The sequence below is a fragment of the Diadema setosum genome, chromosome 19 (genome assembly GCF_964275005.1).
Source record: "Diadema setosum chromosome 19, eeDiaSeto1, whole genome shotgun sequence".
NCBI lineage: Eukaryota > Metazoa > Echinodermata > Echinoidea > Diadematoida > Diadematidae > Diadema > Diadema setosum.
In genome coordinates, this window is record NC_092703.1 from 11,305,101 (window position 1) to 11,327,405 (window position 22,305).

General features: G+C 39.1%; 2 protein-coding genes across 2 annotated transcripts; one reads left to right on the forward strand and one right to left on the reverse strand.

Moving 5' to 3' along the window:
- Positions 1 to 1,647: 1,647 nt before the first annotated feature.
- On the forward strand, positions 1,648 to 2,655 carry LOC140243017 (adenosine receptor A1-like). Its single transcript, XM_072322758.1, has one exon. It carries the CDS (start codon positions 1,648 to 1,650, stop codon positions 2,653 to 2,655), a length of 1,008 nt encoding a protein of 335 aa, XP_072178859.1.
- An 8,145-nt stretch (positions 2,656 to 10,800) lies between these two features.
- Positions 10,801 to 19,431, reverse strand: LOC140242641 (glycoprotein endo-alpha-1,2-mannosidase-like). The gene is made up of 4 exons (XM_072322395.1): positions 19,371 to 19,431; positions 17,996 to 18,730; positions 15,194 to 15,303; positions 10,801 to 12,036 (listed from the first exon to the last, which is right to left on the reverse strand). The coding sequence occupies exons 2-4, from the start codon at positions 18,708 to 18,710 to the stop codon at positions 11,344 to 11,346; spliced, it is 1,518 nt and encodes a 505-aa protein (XP_072178496.1). The 5' UTR covers positions 18,711 to 18,730; positions 19,371 to 19,431; the 3' UTR covers positions 10,801 to 11,343.
- Between the last annotated feature and the right edge of the window lie 2,874 nt (positions 19,432 to 22,305).

The window sequence follows — 22,305 nt, forward strand, 5'->3', positions numbered from 1 at the left end:
CGCTGGGGTAACTAATAATGATGGCAGGGCCCTCTGGTAAAGTAATGGCAACAATGAAGAGGATACCCTGGATAAATAATTCCTTGTTATTAGTATTATCTATTATTGTTTATTGTTATATCATTATCATTATCATTATCATTGTCTTTATTATTACTATTATTGTTATTAACATCATCATTATAAAGTCTCCCCATTTTTACGATCCTCGACAAAAGGTTCATAGTGAGTCGTGTCAGAAGAGTTTTTTTCTTTTTCGTGATGGGAGGGGTTGAAGTTGTGACCGTTCCATCTGCCCCTTTGTTGAATTAGTCTCGACATTGACTGCTAAAGAATTTCTGCTCGATACACAGACTGTGGTTAACTGTCTGAACAAACAACGGCATTCACTGTTTTTGTTTTTTTCAAAACAGGCTAGATGAAAATTATTACCTTTCCATGACGTAAACATGTAATCGTTCCCGCCTCGCCCTTGCCGTATAGATGCACAATCAGCCACTGCTCGTCTGCGTTATGGGGGAGCTCTAGGTGGACGCATTTTGCATCTATGAAGAAACAATGATCTTGCAATCAAACAGGAGTTTTCACTTCTAATGACCTCATTTATCACGTAACCTGCATCAACTGCACGGTGCTTTCTCCGCGTCAGTCGCAAAACTGTCAATGATTAATCATATACCACCCGATTAGACACAAGCTACCGTTTCCAAAGGACGTTGTCACAGAGGCAAAGTGGCGATCGGGAACATAACTATTTTCACATCAATTTTATGTAGGCAAGCTTTTTTTTTTATTCGGCATGGGAGACAGAGTCGTATATCATCATGGCCATTTCACAACGAAGACTGACAGACAAAAACCTCTTAACCACAGTCTGCGTCAGGAAAAAGGTAATTAAATTGTGACAACGACCTTCCGTGGTTATGACTATATTCATCATCTCTGGCTTGTCTGGACTTCGACTTGAGTGCTCCTGTAATTTCTAGAGGCTCTACCGTTTTTTTTTGTTTTTTTTTTTTCACAGTTCCAACATTTGATGACCGTAAAGTCACCTTGTCCCGTATTACACAGATAAGGTTCTGCTGTAGAATTTAATGTCAAGTGTTTCTCGAGTGTTCCTCCCTCTGACGGGTGCAGCTTCTTCTATATCAAGCGCAGTTTACGCCCGGGACCCATGCTTATTAGCGCGACACCTTGCTATGCAACGGGGACAGTTAATCAGAGCGCCGTGATCAGAGGGCGTGGGTGAACTAATACGGATCTAATCTATGCTCATACCAACGAAACGTACATTTGACGCTCATTTATCTTGGATCTAAGACCAAAGAATAAAGGAATATAAGGAAAACACCTCTCCAAGAAAATGCTTTCACATTTAAGCATTTTACATCATAACGTGATCATTTCGTGTACCATCTAAATTCGAAACCCTTGTCATCACTCTCAACCCTGGATACTGAATGTGGTCTTGCAGTCTTAAAGGACTTGTGAAAAATGCATAGAGAATGATAAGGGGGCCCTATGAATTCTTGGACTATAATTATGCTACAGTTGAATGATACAGGGTGTTAGACGCACCAAATGGTGTAATCACAGGCTTTTGGCATATGATTTTGATACAAGATCACCAGCACTACGTTTTCGACCATGGAAACATCACCTGTTCCATATGAGTTCCAGTTTAAGACCAATCTGATACTACTTCCGGTCTACCTTGCAGTCATCGTTCCCATCTCGCTTGTTAGCGCCGTTGGGAACTCTCTTGTTCTGGCCGCCGTGTTTCGAGAAACTAGGTTCAGTCGTCCCTCCTACAGTATCGTGGCCGCTCTGGCGTTCCTTGACGTGTGCATCACGGTGGTTGCTGCGGGCCCAGCCGCGATTCCCTCCTTCATTCCATCGCATGTTGTGTGTTCATTGACGGTGCAGTATTTTCTGTACTTTCCACGTGACGTGCTCGCTACAGCATCCTTCATGACCATTCTACTCATGACAGCGGAGAGATATTTCTCGATAGTGTCACCTCTTCGTCATCGGCGGATCGTAACGAAACGGCTCGTTCGTCACGGTCTGGCTGCCGTGTGGTCCTTCAGTCTGGTGCCCAGGTTGCTGTTCTACCACTACGACGACGACTGGGTCGACGTTGCAGATTGTGCAGACTTGTCCCTCCAGCAAGCTATCATGCTGACCGTTATCGGGATTGTTGGAGTCGTCCTCCTCGTACTCATGAACGTCCATACTCTGGTGCTACTGAGGCGCCGCCTTCAGATGCGAGCTAAGCAACGAGTGCATATCACTCGAAAGTGCGGGGACTCTCGCAGTTCCACTGTCAGCGACTCCTCGTCCTCGAACGCGAAGGCGAACAAAGCCGTGGCCGTTGTCGTGTTCTTCTTCGTCGCGTGCTGGCTTCCTGTGATCTGTTACTGCGTGATGGAAGCTGTCAGCCATTACATCGAGATAAACCAGGAAACACTTCACGTGCTACGAGTCATTCTGACATTATTCGTCAACCTGAATGGAGCCTTGCGTCCGATCATATACGCGAGGCAACACCCCTACTTTCTCGTCGCCTACTGGAACATACTCAGACGATCCCGACGCGTCAGGGAAAATGAAGAAATATCAAGCAGTGTTAGCAGAAAAGTTCGGGACAGATAGAAGTGGATCGAATAATCCAAGTTCATCATACAGAATGTACGCGGACAACTTATTTGTTTATTTTCCCCCTTCTTCAATTCTTTTATATTATATAGTTCGCAAAAACAGTCAGTTTGCTCACTTTATGTCCCTCAGTTGTGGGAAGGATCATTGCGATAGTGTCTACTATTTAGATTTCATCGGCCAGACCTGGTTAATAGAATACACATGATCGATTTTTATTGTTATAGGTGGAATTCATAATTATATGATACAAGAGCTATCATGTGATGGACACAGGTGTAAAGCCCAGCCGGTAACAATATATTTTGTTTCGATATCATTTAGTCGCAGTACAGGCCTACATGTATTTAACAGAGCGAGATTCATTATTCTCGCAGCCTGGTGATAGTTCCCTTGCTGTTGTCAAAGTGTCCTCAGTATCAACCTAACTGTCTTATAAGGTCAGAATTAGTCAAATTTGTATTTATGCACTACCACGACTACAATGTATATAGGCCTACTCTTCAACAGCATGAGAGCAAAACAAACACGCTTGGAATCTTTAAAAATAATGTTCGGCGCTTTCACATCAATACAAAAGTACGGAAGGTCTACAATGGTCAATGTGACGAAAAAAAAAAAACCAACAACATGGAACTCGCCAGGGCCCCTTGTTTCTGACGAAAGGGCAAGAAGGTGAAATGGCGCTATCTCGAGCAATAGGAACCAGTCCTGTCGCCACAGTCATGATCAAAACTACTGAAAACCACATTTTCGCCATCTTTTCCTAAACAAGGCAGAGACACCAACCCTCCTGTTCTCGTCGGGACGTCTCCCGCTGTGCGACCATTTTCTCAATATCTCCTACTCTCCCGCTGCAGTTTGAATTATTCCCTCTCTAGCTGTGTGTCTCCAGTTTAACGCGTATTTTATCTTGCTTAGAATTTAATTAGCTCTTTCTTGCCAAACATTAGTTTTATCAAATACATGCATGCAAAACTTACAAGGCTGAAATAGCACCAGAGAACATCTATTAATCTTAGCGCTCCCAGGGCCCGCTTCAGGACCCTGGTCGCAAGGTGATATTCTCTATCGATCGGCACATGTGTGATCGTCTAATCAAGAGTCTTTAGTTTGCTAGGAGGTCCATGTAGGGAATCTTTAAAAGGTGCTTTGAGTTGGGATCTCTGACAACAGCGTTTAGCGAGTCTTATCTTATGGTCATCCGCTCGTTAAGGAAAAGACAGGGCGCTTTTAGTCGAGTTCGCAAAGCCACCTTCTCGCCTTCTTGTTCTATGAGCATTTAAGGCACCTTTGTCAACTTTAATACGTCGCTTTCGCCCGTAAACAAGACTCTCGTCAATGATATCAACTCTCCTATACGTTTTCTCGTCGATGGTAAACGGAGGAGCCTTGGCTAGTTGAAAAACCACCTCAATTTTTTCACGTTCTTTCACACTTTCGTACGCTTCAAAGTCATAATTTAGTGTTGATATATAAAGTAGTGTTTTTTGCATTGGTATGGCTCATGAGCAAGTTTTTCCTTTTTGTATGTTTTATGTTTGTTTGTCAAACTTTTAGAGACGACTTTGAGTGTCTTTCTAGTCGTGTGAATATGACTGTGTGATCAACGCATAAGAGTTAAAGACCATCTAAAGTAACTGACTCGAATATTCAAGAAAAAAGGAATGGAATAAACGACACGCAAAACTTGAATAGCTGTATAGGCATGAGGGGCCTGCAGAGTCGGCGTTCTACAAAGACAGTAATCAATTCTCTCAAAAGTTCCTTCCGGCTGTTGTGACTTTTGAGACAAGTGGAAATCATACTTCATTTAACACTAAAACTGTTCTCATGTAATATTCTCTCTCCAAAGTCCTGTAGGGGCTAAAAGTGATTTCAGGTCAAGAAAAAGGAAAATGTGAAAATCGATTAAATTTTAATACGAAGTTCCGAAATACTTGTAGTACAGACATACAGCAAAAGTTTATATAGAATAAATACAAATGAATAACAATTAGGATAATCTCAGTGTATTGTTGTCAATGGAAGTGATATTGCCTGCAGATAATATCCTTCGTATATGGCTCTAGAGCAGAGACGCGTGGTCATCGCAATCTTAGTAGAAACAAGGCAAGTGCCATAATGTGTCTCGCCCATTCGCGTACAAGAAATTGTACGCGAATGGGATATAACAGATAAAAAAGAGATATAACAGATAAAAAGAGATATAAAAGGGTGAACATTTATGGCAAAAAAGAAACGTGCCATAAAAACTTAACATTGGGCCTTTAAAGTTCGTCGACCCCTGCCTGTGATCTTTGACCTTGAGGTGACCATCCACTCCCCTAAGGACATCTACCATCCAAGTTTGGTCACAAACGGACCTATGGATCAAAAGTTATGACCCATAATAGAAATGCGCCATAAAAACTTAACATTGGGCTCTAAAAGTTCGTTGACCCATGCTTGTGACCATTGACCTTGTGGCGACCATCCACTCCCCAAGGGACATCTACCATCCAAGTTTGGTCACAAATGGAGTTGTGGATCGAAAGTTATGACCCATAATAGAAACGCGCCATAAAAACTTAACATTGGGCCCTAAAGTTCATTGACCCCTGCCTGTGAGCTTTGACCTTGAGGTGACCTTCATATATGGTAAAATGTGAAACTTTGTATGACCCCTCTTCCCTCGAAGTTTGATTGCAATTGAAGCCCAGAGTAAAGAGTTATTGAAGTTTTTGTAGCGTTACGGACAGACGACGGACGGACGGACGGACGACGGACGGACAGACGACGGGCGGACAGACGCCGCAGGCGATCCCTTAGTCTCCCCGCACCTCCGGTGGGCTCGACAAAAAAACCCCAAAACTCCGGTTATAATATGGCGATGAGTATTGACTGGTGTCGAATACTATCTTGCGCCCATGATTTTTAATACCTCCAGGCTCCTTTTTGTCCATTTTCCGTGGACAAACAGGTTTAGATCTTCGAGTAGCAGGAAGTTATACATGTATATACAGGTAGCTAAAATTACCTTGTGCTTCGGCGGAAAACTCATTTTTTATTTTTTTTTTTTTTACGTTTAATTTTAAATTTATATTTATAATGCCTGGTCTCCCTCAAATTCTCACTCTCTCCGTCACACACAAACACACGCACACACACACACACACACACGCACACACACACACATCAACACACACAAACACAATTTTGCACCTATACGGCTTTGCTACCCATGGAAAAAATACTTTATGCCTCAACTACACTAGTGTATGTCGTATATCTCTCTGACAAAAGAAATATGAGACAAAGATATGAAATGTACTTTTTTTTTTTATACAGAAATACGTTCAAGAAACATTCATCATAACCATAAGAGCTGTGTTCACACTCCACACATACTTTTCACATTGATTGTAAAAGCCATTTGCGCAAACGTAGGTAACATGAACAAACGTTAATAAAACAAACATACACACACACACATAGGCACATAAAACGACCATCCACGGGGTAAAACTATGAGTGCTTGTTGATTCACAACAGACTAGCAAATCAGGTAAACACTCCACAAGAAAACTTCGCTAGTAAAACAATACATCTTAGACAGTCAAGATACCCGACGCATTTTTAGGGTATGGAAAAGAATATGAAAACTTGATAATTTATTTGGAATGATTCAAATATATACAAATACCACTGGCGACGTACGGTGACTTACATAACAAATGGGTTCAAACGAATTATGGAAATTTCCTCGTCAGAGATCATGCAAACCCTTTAAATAGTGACCTCTATCGATGTTCAAAAACTAATGTATTCCACTCTTTGTGACCATTCCCCTCACGCCATGGATTAGATGTTTACAGTTTGTTATTCCGAAGGTTCGTTCATCCAAAAATTGAATAAGGTCCGTAAAATCCGGAAATAAAAAGGAAAAAGGGTTCGTTATTCCAAACGTTCGTAACTCCGAAGGTTTGTTAGTACGCACCATGGTTTTGTTTTGTTTTGTTTTGGTTTGTTTGTTGGTCTGTTTGTTTCATTGACAAACCTTGTTTCATTTTCGGATTAAGGAACTTTCGGAATAATTAACCTTATGACATTTTTGGAATAATGAACCTTTGGAACAACGCTACAAATGTTTGGTTTAACAAACCCTATTTCATTTCAGATTAACGAACATCTAGGTATAGGGAATTTGTGTATTAGAAATATCGAACCTTTAGAATAACGAACCTTATTATTTCATTTTCGGATAAAGACAGCTTCGGGATGACGGACCATTATTTCATTTTCGGATTAAGAAACTTTCGGAATAACGAACATCAGCTGGAATAGAGCGTGCGTACAGTTTTCTGCACATACAGGTGGTTACCTGTAATTTGATTGTTCTGTACCTTCTCTCTAATCGATCTACCACCGTGCTGTGCTAAGCGCACACCTTTCCAACATGCATTTTTGGTTACGCCTGATAAACAAAGATCTTGCCCAATGATCAACCATCAAGTATAACAGTTGTTGTGTGTTCTATTCTATATTATGCTTAGATATACATGTATTGATAATGACAACAGAATTCCTCACTGGGTATTGATTAAAAAAAAATTATGATAGTAACAATAATAATAGTCAATAGTAATAGTATTTTTCATAGTACAGCTGTACATGTCATAGCAATAACAAAAATTTTTATCAAAGTGATGCAATGATAAATCATATGCAATTTCAAAGAAATAATTGTAATAATAACAATAACTATTACTAACATTATTATCATGATTGTCATATCATTATCTTCGCTTACATAAAAGCCACATCTATCAAATTGACACTAGGCTGTGGAGCACAGTGGACTCTAAACGCCATTCCATGGAATATTAGCAGTCGCGAGGCGGGTCTAATATCGGATGTTTGGATCTTCACCTGTAACTTGCTGTGGACATGCAAAGTTAAGAAGGCCATATACTACTATGAAGTATGCATGCAGCTTGTAACTGGGTCTGGGGGGCAGATATCCATGAATTTGAATACAAAAGTACACGTATTACTAGCCTATTGAATAGTCCCATTTCTCTGCATTCGTGTAATAGACAAATACAAAATCCAGATGTACCCTGTGAAACAATGCCAAAATCTAATAATTCACGGTCCTGGATCATACAATTATGAAATCACTTACACAATCATGTCTGAGTAATACGCAAACTGTCCAATGAATGTTTATCATGTGATATAAAAAATTCCCTACGATATCTTCTTGACTCAACAATATATACAATACAAAAACCTTTAGATGTGAAATAAAAAAACACAACAACATTTTTTTTTTTTTTTTGAAAGATGTGTATATATGTGAATGAATCCTGTTTAGATATTTCTTCAGCCCCTCTGGCTATGCTACAGAAAAAAAAAAATGGATTAAACATAATTTTGCCTAGAACGCTCACATGGAATCCATGAACTTAGCAAATTCAATAACAAGAGAAATGCTTCACATTGTTAGAGTCTAAACTAATTCACCACTTTGCATTGGTACACATACAGTGTAAACTCTATACTTTCTTCTGCTCCAATCAAAAAGAAGACAAACAGAATGTAGACAAAATCATAGTGTTTTAAAAACATTTGATATCAATGCCATACCACAGTACTTCATTTTACCTCAAAGTAGCACTTACTGGTTTAAGATGGGCTGGTTATTATTCATACCAGACATCAAATACAACATGTACATATTTAGTTGGTTACCAAACTCACAACTCATAACAGACCATGAGTTTAATTGATGTCGTGTGCCACCTTTTTTCCATATCACCATGAATATTTCATATGCATATCATTTTTACACATTTGGCAATTATCAGTATCAAAGAAATATATCAGTAGCAAAGAAATAAAAAAAAATAATAATTTTGTTTCAATGGAACACACACAAAAAACAAACAAATCAGACTTCATGAAATCAAGCACAATTCTATAAAAGATCACTACACCAAATGTCCATTGTGCAATATTACACACACTTTTCCTTTATAAAAGTCTCAACAGAACTGTTTTTTTCTTGCTACTGATGTAACAGAATTACTGATACATCAAACACAATTTCCCTGTCCAAAGGATGTCTAAATACCAGGATTCTAAGCCCAAGTAAAATCACTATATGAATTAACATAGTTGGTTTCCTACCACAAACCAAAGTATACACCGTAGTAGAGCTTTAATACTGGATTACACATTGGCAGTCAAAAGACTACAGGTTTCTAAATATTGCACAATACGTCGTTTATGATGGTGCTTTTCCATTTTTATTTTAATAATTTCAGTGAGAAGTTACTTTCTTCAGAGAGGGGAAAGAAAACTTTCTAAACTGCAGTGGAGATTTACTCATCAAACAAAATTTGTCACTTTTGACACAATAATCAGTTAATAGTGGATAATGTCTTGATTTCTTAATCAAAACATCTAGCGAAGGAAATATGTCATATCTCAAGCACAGTCTACAGTGTGATTACAAGCATGCAGAGTTAGTATTTTGATTTCAAATCATGTTTTTTGTTGTCAATGAAATATTATGTTTGAACTATCAAAACAACTAGCGAAGCCTTGATTACTGTAAAGGAAACTTGGCTTTATCAGAATCAAAGAAATTCAGCTAAAATCCCACGGCAAGAGTTCAAAATAAGCACGAGCTTGCTTGTTATGCTTAAGTAAGAAACACATCACTGACAAACACTAAATTTCTGTGATACAATTTGTCCATAAGCCATCCACTCTATATTAAACACACTAAAAACAAACAAACAAACACACAATCAAGCCACAATATAAAAAAAAAAAAATTGAAGACACTTGCTTTTGCAATATGTTGGAAGGTGGGTTTGCCATGGTCACACACAATGTATTGTGAAGTAAAAGGAGTTTGGTGCATGCGGCGGAAATGCTTGATTAACCCTTCTCAAGCTATCTAGATGTATCTCTCGTTCCTCTCAGAAGCAAGGAGGTTAACTGCATCCCGGCCAAAAAGGTCCATTAAAGGCATAATTTACCATTTGCAGATGAAACAAAAACCCAGCATTAGTGCTTTAAATTAGTTCTAAAATGTGAGTTAGGGATAGAAACAACCACTGTCAAAATTTGAATCCGTATAATCAATGTTAAATGTGAACAATAGTTATAATAAAAATGTTTACAGACTAAACCGAATACAGGTACGGTTTATTGAGAAAAACCCTGATATCTCCTTATATTTTAGGTTTTATTGCAAATATTTCATATGGTAGGATGTTTTATGATACAACAGACCTACACATATGCATCAAATGTGATAACTTGAACATTTTTGAAATCACTGCTCCCAAAGGTAAACTGGACCTTTAATATGTTCCAATTCTCACAAGTGTTTGATCACAGATACAGTGTTGCCTACACTACAACACTGAAAGGAGGGAGATTCAACAGAGCAATCAGGAAGATAGCTGAGCACAGTGTACTCCTGCTATAACTAAGTCCTCAGGATTGGCAATTTTCTTTCGTTTTATCAAAATTTCTTTACAGTCAAGCAGTATACTGTATAAACATAATATACACGTATCTCAGATGATCAATTTGGGACCTGAATTTTGATCTTGTTGTGACGATAATTCTGTTCGTTATCAGCGACTGAATTCTTCACCTGACACCTTTCACACTGAGGGGCAGCGAGCCGTATAAAAAAATCACAACTTGTTAGAGCTAGATCATCACCAATTTCATGCTGGCTCTGGGTATGCACTGCATCAACAGCGAGGGCAGTGTAGAACTACGCACCTCACCACTGGGCAGCGTGTTCTCATAACACTGGACAAATGTGCACCTTATCACCAGGCAGCTATTTCATGACTGTTTTCAAAGGAGAACTTTCCAACTCAGCAATCTCCAGATTAATCATTTCTGAATTGTCATCACATATCAATCTGATGAGAGAAAAAAAGGTATCTTCCCTAATTTTCATGGCAGTTTCATCAGTGTCTAGGTGAGAATATAATTATTACTGAAGGATTCCAGACAGATGAAATCCAGCACTAGAGCATGACGAAAATGTTGCCCACTCTGAAATGGCCATTAGAATATCTTGAAAACCCTATATAGATAACACACCACAGAGTCATAACTTGAGAAAGGTGCTGGCAGTTCTCAACTGATGGTGTCATTTGCTGTATGCAACAGATTTGGGCCATTCCTTCTCATTACTTTTGTTATATTTCAAACAGCACTGGCTGTAAATATTACTGACTTGACTTGGCATGACAAGAATACAAATGCAAATCCCTGCATCAAATCAAAATTTTGGAAGAAACAAATCTGAGAATCATTTTCCCCATAAAAGTCAAAACAAAACCATTCAGATTTCACATACTGTAAAACATGATAAATTCGCGGCATGAAATTTTTGTGAATTGGAGCCGACGGCCTTTTTCATGGCATGAAATTTTCGCGAAGTACCACTGGCGTTCAATGCATGTAGTGTAAACAAGAACTTTCGCCTGCATTTCAATTTCTTTCTTGGTGCTCGCGAAATTTGCGAAATTGAAGTGCATGCAAAAAATTCCTTGTTTTACAGTATTGTAGGCTGCCTTTCATGACATGCACTTCTAGGGATACGGTTGTGTAGTCTGGCATTTCAATTTGTCCATCCAAGGTTTATCCACCACTTTTCCTCTAACCACCCGGTAAGGTCTTGGACCACTTTTGCGTCAGGAGCAGATACTTGTTGGGACCCTGACTGCCATAGTCCAGGTAGGTGAAATTGTTGAATTTCTTGGGCACTGCCCGCTCGATCTGCGTGCCCTCATGCCACTCATTGAAAGAGGTGATGGTAATGATGCTGGGCTTAACCTCCAGTGCAGCCCGGAAGGCGCGGTCGTAGTAGTTGCCCCCGTCACGCTGCCTGGTGTTCATGCCGTTCCAGGGCCTGACACGGGTGTCGATGTACCCCGGTCCCACACTGGGCAGGAAGAGCAGACCTCGCTTGTTGGCGAACTCTGCCAGCAGTTTCCAGTTCTGCCAGCGGGATGCGTAGGTGAATCCGTTGCTGGCGAAGTAAGTGTAGAACCCGTCGAAGCTGCCCTTTATGATGTCATTCTTGTGCTTGGCCTCCACGTACAGCCCAAGGAAGAGGCCATCGTACTTGGAGTTCCGCACAGATAGTGGTCCGTCGCTGCTGAACACCTGCGCCCAGGACGAGGCATTGGTGAGGTAGGAGTCATAGACATAGAACACGGGCAAAGAGCGACCGCGTCGATTGTGGCGATAGAAGGCTGGGTGAGCTCCGTAGCTGTCGACGATATACCTCACATCTTGGAGGAATGATTTTGCTGTTCGGCCTTTGTACGGCTCACTGTGAAAAGCCACCTGCACATGGAGGAAATGGTTAGATTTGTGGCATCGATATTCACTGTTACTTTCACTTATACTGTACTGACTTGATAACTGGTGGAAAATACAGACAATCAGGAACCATCATCATATTACATGATAGAGCTGGCATTAGTTATACATTTTCATGATTTCCATGATGGAAGTTGCTAATAACATCTTATCTTTTTTTTTCACTTGCTTTACAATGAACACTGAGAATCATATCAAACTAAACAGCAGCAAACATCCCTTGCACTCAAAGTCGCTACCATGACATCCTACAGTAAACACAGACAGATAATAACTGAGAAAAAGAGCGAAAAAAAAATGTCCAGAATGATACTAAATCCATGTCAAAGTGCAATGCTAGGGACACTGGGACAACCATGGAATCTCAGAATCATGTCGTCACCCTCTGCTTTTCAAGTGCTGAGGACCCTAGCCAAAGCTAAAGAGTGTTCTTGCCGACAGCATGACAGATTAATGATAAATAGTGACGGTGAATGATTATTCTGTAAGGGACAGGGTGTCTAGAAATTGACTACAATCCTACACACTGATTTATCAAACTGCAAGCAGTATGCTAATCTTCCTATGGGGTCATCCTTATGTCACACTGTAAAAAGGGCAATATTTGCAAATGTGTTGCATTTGGTCTAGCAGGACAAAATTTGCATGCCACATGTGATTTCAACACTCTGTTTTCAATACTAATGTTAGTAAAACAAACACTGAAAAATTATAAGGAATTCACAGAACATGAAATGCTACAAACAGACACATTTTTACGTCCCTCAACAAAAAGAGAGAAAGATAAATTCTCACATATTCATCTGCAAACAAATCATACTATACTGTAAATGTCACATTAATTCAGAGATTTGCTTGTTGTCTCTCTATCCCACAGTAATATATTTCTAGGCATCTGACATTGCAAATAGTATTGTAAGGCCTAACATATCACACCAAGAGAGAGCACAAAAATAAAACCAAACAAACACACAAGTGAGAAAGAACAAACATGCTATATATCTAGTGAGTCTAAGTTGTTTTTGTCTTTGTTTGTTTTTTGCTAATTGAAACTTCCTGACAATTCGCAAGTGGTTACATTCACAATCATAGAGTGCGGTATTAAAATAAATATAAAAAGGATAAAACATCATGCACAGGAAAGGTGGAACATGCATGTCAGTGGGACAGGTAAAGATATAGAGACAGACAGACAGGCTTACAGACAGACAAACAGACCTTTATCTTATATGCAAGAGCCAGGTCCAGCACTTGGGGAACGATGTCATCGCTAGGGTTACCAGAATTGTCTGCCATAGCGGGTGGATACCATGAGTACACCATCACACCTGCAGGTTGTAGAACGGTTTCAGCTTTTCACCACCTCGTCCATGTTTTCATATGGGAGCATGAGCTTTACTTTTTTTAATTATCATTTTTTTGTTTGTTTAAACAGTTCTGGTTGAGGTGAGGATTTAGCTTTTAATGTTTTGCGTGATTATTCAGAAACCACTCTATGAGATGTCAAAGAGCATGCAATTCTAGGGGTATCAAAAGTTTATTTGATGAAAATTGGTTTTGAAATGGCGGAGATATCCAAAAACAAGGTGAAACAAAGAGATCTTAATAAAACGTGTGGCCTGTCGCCTTTTATTACTATCACTTTTTTGGATATCTCAGCTATTTGAAAACCAATTTTCATCAAATAAACGTTGAATCCTTCTTAAAATTACATGCTCTTTCAAATTTCATAAGAGGTTTCTCATTATCTCACTTAGGAATGTTCAAAACATGAATCCCCACCTCAACCAGTACTGTATAGCCCATTTAAACTTCAATCATTTTAAAAACCTGTCCCTGTAGCAAACCATCTTACACAGAGAGGTCATGGGATCAATCTTAAGTGCTTGTCACAGTTTTAATTTCCCTTCTTGGTAATAAAACGGTGATCCATAGCATCGTAAAGGAGTGTGGCCATCACACAATGTGCAATATCTTCTTTCATGCAGAACTGTACCGTACTTTGAACGTATTTCGGACATTTATTGGTCAATATGCATTAGCCATCACTCAATGTGCAAGAATTTATCATCTTCTAGGTAGGAATGCACTTTGAACGTTATTTCGGACATTTATGGGTCAATTTGCACTAGGGCTCCTTAAGTTCTTGATAAAAATCTAGACAAACAGAGCTGAGTGGGTGAAAAGAGGCTCTTGAGATGTTGGTTAGCTCACTTCTCATCAAAACTGCCCAATGAGAATCAAATTTATGGTCATAGTTTTTCAGAGTGCTCTGTACAAAGTTTTCATTTTCCCTCTTGGCATGTTGGATGCAAGAGCAGGAATGATGAATGGCATGGGGGAACAGATAAAAAGTGACTGGTGACAGTTCTGATATGCATGCATGATAAGGTATACAAGAGGGTGAAAGAATGAGCAAAATATTCTGCTTATTTTGGACTTCTAAGACCCTTCACTCATATTTGAATAGCAACCAAAAACATCAATGACAAAATGAGAGAGAAGTACATGTGTGTGTATTATCCCTGGTAAGAGGATAAGTTAGCCATGTCCAACCATTGAGATGTGTGCAACACATTTGTGGAGCAGGATTTAATAAATGTCACTAGCTGCTGATACCAGTTTACCCATGAAATTTGTACAATATAAATACACCAAAGATATCCACTACTTTGCATGCAACCACAGGAGAGCAAAGGATGGCAACAATTACAACAACAACAGCAACAACAAAGAGATGGTTAAAAGACAGACATTCAAATGGTGTAGTACAAAAGTGAATCCAGAGACATAGATCTTCTTACAGTAAGCGCATGACAAACTTGACCTTTGACCCTCACACATGTACAAAAGAGCACACAAGCCAAGCACAGCATGGGCAGAAGCATGGAGTAGGGCAGAAACATGGAGTATAGGATAGAATGAAAATGGAGTGCACATCAAAGTCAAAATGAAATGCAAAATAAAGTCAGAATACTTGTGAACAGCAAAGCGTGAACTCCACCACAATCAAATTGTGCATACAATATTTTGTAAATCACTAGTCTATGTAAACAGCCACGCTACTTCAGCCTCATTTGCAAGCAGCACATTAAAGTGTGACAGTGGAAAAAGAACCAACCTTGAGGCCGTGTTTGTGGGCAGTGTCAAGGTAGGTGGGTATCAGGTCGTCACTGGGTTTACCCTGGTCATCGGCCAGTCCAGCCGGATACCACGATATGGACAACACCCCTGGGTTAACCACCACATACCATGGTGAGGACAGTGGGTGGGAGAGAAAGAAAGAGAGAGAAAGAAAGGGAGAGACAGGGAGAGAGACATAGATGAGGAAGGTTTCTGTAAAAGTATGCACAAGCTGGTTGTTTGGCAAATTTGATTGGATGTAATGGTATCTTCTTTTTTCTTTCTTTCTTTCTTTTTCAGGGTAGGGTTCCAGTACATATCTTTGTACCTTCAGAACTATTATTTTGCTTTATAAGTTGTCTACACTGGCTGCACAAAATAATGTCCTGATGATGCAATATAAAAAAGACAATAATGAAGAATTCTTCTCTTTTGGCAAAAACAAATGCTCAATTGGAACCTTGCCATCAGTTGAGTTGCAATCAGTTGAGGAGTTATATTTTTGTAACTGGCAGTTTAAAAGAACACACAGGAAAGAAAGAGAATTAGAAAAAAAAAATACCAAGGGAACAGCATGACTAAGAAAGTCATCTCACCACACCTACCAAAGTATTTTGACCCCTCTGATGGAAAGTATAACATTTACATTACAGACTGTGTCTTGGAAAGCTCCTGGATTCCAAAACATTGAACTTTTGAGTATGATGGTCACTGCACTTTTTATCAAGCCATTATGAGGGACACAGAGACTTCCAATTCTTTTGTTATGTACACACTATATGCAAATGAAGCCCTTGAAATTTGCATAAATTTACATAATTTCTTTTTTTCCTCCACGGAAATCAAAACTTCAACTCATAAGCTTCAAATTGATACCAAACATGTCAATATTGAGCAAAGATGAAATTTTGCCTTCTGAGGGGACCTTATCTTGGACTTGCCCACTACTGGACATCATATATTGCTCCACTGGCACTGAATATGTAAAAAATCATTGTATAGCAAATGAACTAAGCCGATGAAAACAAACAGACGTGGGTGCTGAAAGAAATAATGCCACAAATATTAAACATGAAAGAAAAGAGATGACGCAAAAGTGATGAAAATTATAGTTATGTTCAGAGGGTGATCCTTTAGCTTGAGGATAAGCCCTATGGGGCACCAAGTGACTCACGGCTATACAATGTCCATCGCTGAAATGACTGATTTTGTAATGAAATCAACAGTGCGACACTTGGCGCCCCATAGAGCTTATCCTCAAAGTTAGTGTACCCTTGAGGTTAAGGATCAATGTCTAAACGTTCTATAGTCATATCTACCTGCTTGCCTTCTGGAGAAATGTAAATTACAGTCGCTATGTCACTGTCCACAATTTTTTATTCTTTTCTCTATGATTGCGCAAAAATTGTGAGGTACAATTGTACCAAATTACTGATCTAAGGTAATTTGCATTCGAGTATGACTAGTTTACCTGCTTTGTTGAAAAAAATGTATTGAACTCCCAACATTTTCCATTCATTTTGGACAGTCAGAGCAAATTGCCAGATCTATTCTATTCTACTCTCTCTACAAAAGTCAATTTAAAGAGGAAATCCAGTTCAAATATAAGTTAGTCTGATAAAAAGGAGTAAAATCTTACGAGTTCAATGGTAAATATTTAACTGAAATCGGATGAAAAATAAGGAAGTTATGACATTTTGAAATTTTGCTAATTTCTGCAAAACAGTTCTTGAACAGTGGATGAGAATATTCTTGGACAGTGGATGAGAATATTCTTGGACAGTGGATGAGAATATGCAAATGAGTGAGCTAACCATGTCATACCCTCACAATTTTCCATTGATCATGTACCAAAAAGAAATGACGAAAATTCAATGTTTCTGTCTTTGAAGTCTGAAACATGACATTATTCCTGTTTGAATAACTTCAGAATAGTGATCAGTTAGATGTTCGGAGGATTGGAGCCTCGGGCATAATTGCGTTTGAATGAAAAACTGGAAATATCAAAACTTTATGTACAAACTATATGGTAAGTTGTGAGGGAATGACATGCTCACTTTGCCATTTGCATATTCATATTGAGTGTTCACGAACTGTTTCCCCCCAAAATAGCGATACTTCAACATGTCATAACTTCCTTATTTTTCATCCGATTTCGATCAAATTTATACCGTTGAACTCGTCATATTTTACTCTTTCTCACCAGACTAACTTATATTTGGATTTCCCCTTTAAAAATGGAGAGGCTGCTCTTTCCCTTTCATTGTTCCTATTTTCTTCTTTTCCTTCTCTTGGTCTTAATGAACTTTCATCAAGTTCTGGAGGCATATGGTGGTACATACAGTGTCAATGATATCTGATGACAAATATTGATGTATTGCATCTTCTTTATTTTGTGACAGGATGACACAAAGGAGGACACATAAATAACTTTCACACTGATGAGGAATTTGAAAGAGAACACTTGACAGCCAGAGGTGTGTATCTTGAATGAGTTGAGAAATGAGGAAGAGCTGGTGAAATAAGAGAATTTAGTATGGGTATAATTTGTACATCTATGTAGTTATGACAAAGTTTATGTAGAGACAGAGTCAAGGTTTCACGCTTGTTGTAATACACATTCACGAGTGGTTGTCTCCCCTGCCTTTGATTATCTCAAGTTGAATCAAAATTATAACTTTTCAAATTGATGAAATTATACACATCAATGTAGAGCAATTTGTCAATCAGTTGCAATTAAAACATAATTTTGTCTTATTAACTTCTCCAAACCATGACCATTCAAGACTGTATTCCTCACCTATTCCGGCCAATCTGAGTTGTTTCATGTGATCCTCAATAACCGCGGGATCCCGCGAGCTGTAGCACCCCAGCTGGGGGTAGAAGTTGGCCCCTATCTCCCCCGGGGGCTTCCATTGCCCCCGGGGCCACTTCTTTGCCTCTTGCTTGTTCCAGTGCGGCAGCAGCTCATGGTTCCAGTGGAGGTAGGTGCTGTCAAACTCCGGGTTGCCGTACCAGGGGTAGTAGAAGGCATGAAGATTGTAGTTCGGGCGTGGCCACAAGGATGCATCCTCTTCCGCGTTGGTGTCAGGTGGTTCCCCTCCAGGCCCCAAATTTTGGTTATTCTCATTTCCTCTATGCACACCCTCTTTGAAAGGATGAGGAAACTTTGATTTGGAACTGATATTTTGTCTTATGGGGATGTCATCCCTCAGCTTTGAGACTGTCTTACTATTACTACTGTTCCTCTTTCTGTCTCCCTGTTCTCCTTGTTTCTCTCTGCCCTGGTACTCCTCCTGCTGGTTGGCCACCACTGCACCCTTGCCTTTCTGGAGGATGCTGTTCTTCTTCAGCTGCTTGAGGATGTTCTGCGCCGCTTCCGCCTCCTGGAAGGAATCGACGCTCATCAGGTTGCTGATGGCCACGAAGCACCCGGCCAGGAAGGTGACAACAATGGCCATGCCCAGGAATCTCCAGGACCTCCTACCTGGGCGGCAAACAGTCATGACGTCCATGTGATTAACACCAGCTGATTCTGTTTGGCGTTTGAGAAGGGGGAAAGGAAACCCAACATGACTAAATCTGAATTACAAGTTACTTAGCATAAACACATACTTGCTCACAATGCACGGGATTGGGATGCTTAATTTTGTCTCAGAAATGTATCTGTCAAGAACTCTACATAGCATATCAAAGCGTTATATCATGGTACAAAAACTAAAGCAATATTTGACATAATCATGTATGCATTACTTCCACTGCACTGCACATTGTATGTAAGGCCATGTGTTGGTGGAAATAGTAGACACATTATAAATACAAAAGTGAGTTTGTACATCTGGGAATATTGTGATAGTCAGTGTCACATAGATGTTAAGTTTATTTCGATGTGACTGAGGAAAATGCATTGTCTTAGACTCTCAGGCAACAGTCGACTTCTGCATGTACAGAGGGATTAATGTGCACACAGTGTACACAAGACTTTGCCATGTATATTATAGGGACTTTCTGTTTTTATCAACTTAGCCGATTATTCAATATCACATGTGTCATTGGCTTATATGCAGAGAAGACTGTATACAACATATAGTCTGCTTTATATCTGATTAATCCTGCATAAACCTGGGCTACATAGGCTCCTTGGAGAAACAGTAACTCAAGAACACATTACGTACCTTCAAATGAGACAGTATGTCCTTGATTCGACCTAGCAAGTGTAATTTCCTATTGATATACATGTACCATAGGTCACAGGTGACTGAAAGACAATGTCGAGGCTTTTCCTGGTTGCATTGGCTAGCCCTACTGGTACAGCCTTGCCTTCCTGGGAGATTCTGTTCTTCTTCTCTATCTGTGTGATGGGTGTGGCATTAAAAAGAAATTTGAAAAAAAAAATAGAAAAAAAAAATAAATGAGTAGAGAACACATTCCCACAAGATTCCTTGGAAAGCAGTGACCAATTTACAATGAATTGCACTGCATGTTTATATGTCTTCAGCAGGCATTTAAATATATCCAAATATTTCGGGGAAAAAAATGTATATGATAATTGCAATATTTTAGCGAAAAAAATGATACCATAGATTATAAATACATATTGAAAAACTGCATTTGAATATACGTGCACTTTACACGTATTGGCAAAAGAGCCTAAAAGAGGGTAGGGGTGTCAGTTTAAAAGGACAGGGCAACCGAACAAGTGCAGGTAAAATAACACCCCTCACGTTCAAAACAGTTAACTTTACAGATAGCTTGCATTTAAAATCGCATTTTCAATATGCACTTGTGAATTCACAGTACCTTTTTTTTTTCACATCTATTGTGAGTAAAATTTCAGGCAAGTTGCAAGTTTTTTTTTCTTTTTTTCTATTGATAGAAAAACAGTGTACTGTAAGAGGTTGAGACACTCAACCATCATCATATTCACGGATCAGAATTTGATACTGCACATTCAAATGGTCATCAGTAATATAGCTCTCTGAGCCGAGTCGTACTGTAGTCTGACTAAAGAGTTTAGAAGACTTAGTTAAGTTAGATATAGGGCCTATACAAACCACTATATCTAGGCCTAGCTCTCTCTAGAATTCTAGTCTACTCTAGTTTGTTATGCTAAAGATTAAATGTAGGCCGGGCCTACACACGTACACACACACACACACACAAACCTCATATACAAATCTAAACGAATTTCGTTCATGCCATCAGCAAGACTACAAGGTTAAGAAACTACGATACAAATGTCTATGAAACAATTAATAACATTTTGCATCATGTTTGCATCCGGAAGTGCATATAAAACAATCACTAACGCCAATTCGAGCATGTGGGACTAACAACTGTAAATATGTGCTTTGGCCAATTTGTGCATTTCTTTTGAAATATTATTATAATAAAGCTGAGGAAAATCGAATTTTCTGAAAGATTATTGGCAGACGTTCGGTCAAAATGAGAGAGACGACACACGATACTAACCAATTCGAATGGCACATGGCACGAAACACTTCCCAGGAATTCCCTAAGAAGAGTCCGTTCGGAGAATCGCCGAACTGCCGTTGGAGTCGTCGAGAACGCGCCGCCGAGCGCCGCACGGTAGAAGGGCCGCCAGGTACGGTTCGGACCGATCGGGAGGTCCTAGGGCCGTTGGGGAGGTAGGTTAGGGTGGGGATTATTCAGTCGGGGATGGGCGAAATTGGAAATCTTTTGTAACCACCGGTACTTATAAAACCCATATAAACCTACAAATATTTCTCAGGCTTCTTTGGCGGACGGGGGCTACCCCGGACATGATTGAAAAAGTTGGAAAATGGCTTGTGTTTGGTGTAGATAGATATAAACATATACCGGTATTATAGGATTATGAGCGAATGAATGCAATTTGTACACGTATCCTGCGGTAGATTTAACTGCAATATAAGAGCATATATCTGCAATTTGTAATGCACAGACACAGGAAAAAGATTAAAGCAGAAATAGTTGCCATAGCAACCTTGTAAGTGATTCAAGCAAATCCTATATTTCTGATGTGCAATTACTGTATATACTGGTAATTGTAGGCTCCTATCAGTACCATCTTTTATAATTTCCTACAATCAGTTTTCTCTCATCAATAAAAAATCATCACCCTTTACCCTCATCATACTGTGTGTATATATAAAAATATATAGGCCTGGTACTAATCACACAATAACAACATACATGTATATATAATAACTCTTTGTAACAAATGATTTCTCCTTTATTTTTCCACCTCTTTTTTTTTTTTTTTCTTTCATGTAAAGAGATGTGACAAATGCCCATCACAAACCAATTTTTTGCACAATTATGAAAATATTCCACAACGGCAAACAGAAAATGGTATTCAGTTTTGCCAAGATTGGAGATATGAAAGGTTTTACTTCACAGCAGATACACTTGTAGGGTTTAGTGATGTTGATGTTGGAATGATTTTCCATGGCTTCCATCATAAATATCCTCTCCACTCCATCTTGAGATAATGGCTTATCTTCATTCTCACATCACAGCAATAAATAATTGTTCCATTGCAGTTACTTGCTGTTGCTTTTTTCAACTTCTCCAATGTTACCACAAAACACTCAGACAGAGAGATAGATTTAGAAAGATGATATTGAAGGATAGATACAGAGATGGAGAAAGTAGACATTTCTTAACAGTTGAAATGGAAAGAGACAAAATACAGATAGACAGAATGGATAAAAAATATATACGTATACATTCACATATAAAGAAATGAATAAAGATGTACAATGAACAGACAAACACATGTACATCCAAACACTCACAAACAAATGGATATTATAGATAAAAATGAAAACATAAATAAAAAAACAAAAAAACAACAACACAGACCAAACCACCCTACAGACAGATAAGGTAGCTTTAGAGAATGAAAGATCCGAGGGGTGGCAAATTTTGAGGCTTACCATTATAACTCCAAAAATTATAACCAAAACTCTTTCATACACAGTCAAACTCTTTTAAAAAACAAACACACACACACACACACACACACACACACACACACACACACACACTACACAGGTATCAAATCTCTGCAAAATTAGTGAGGCTTGTGATACCATATTATGGTAT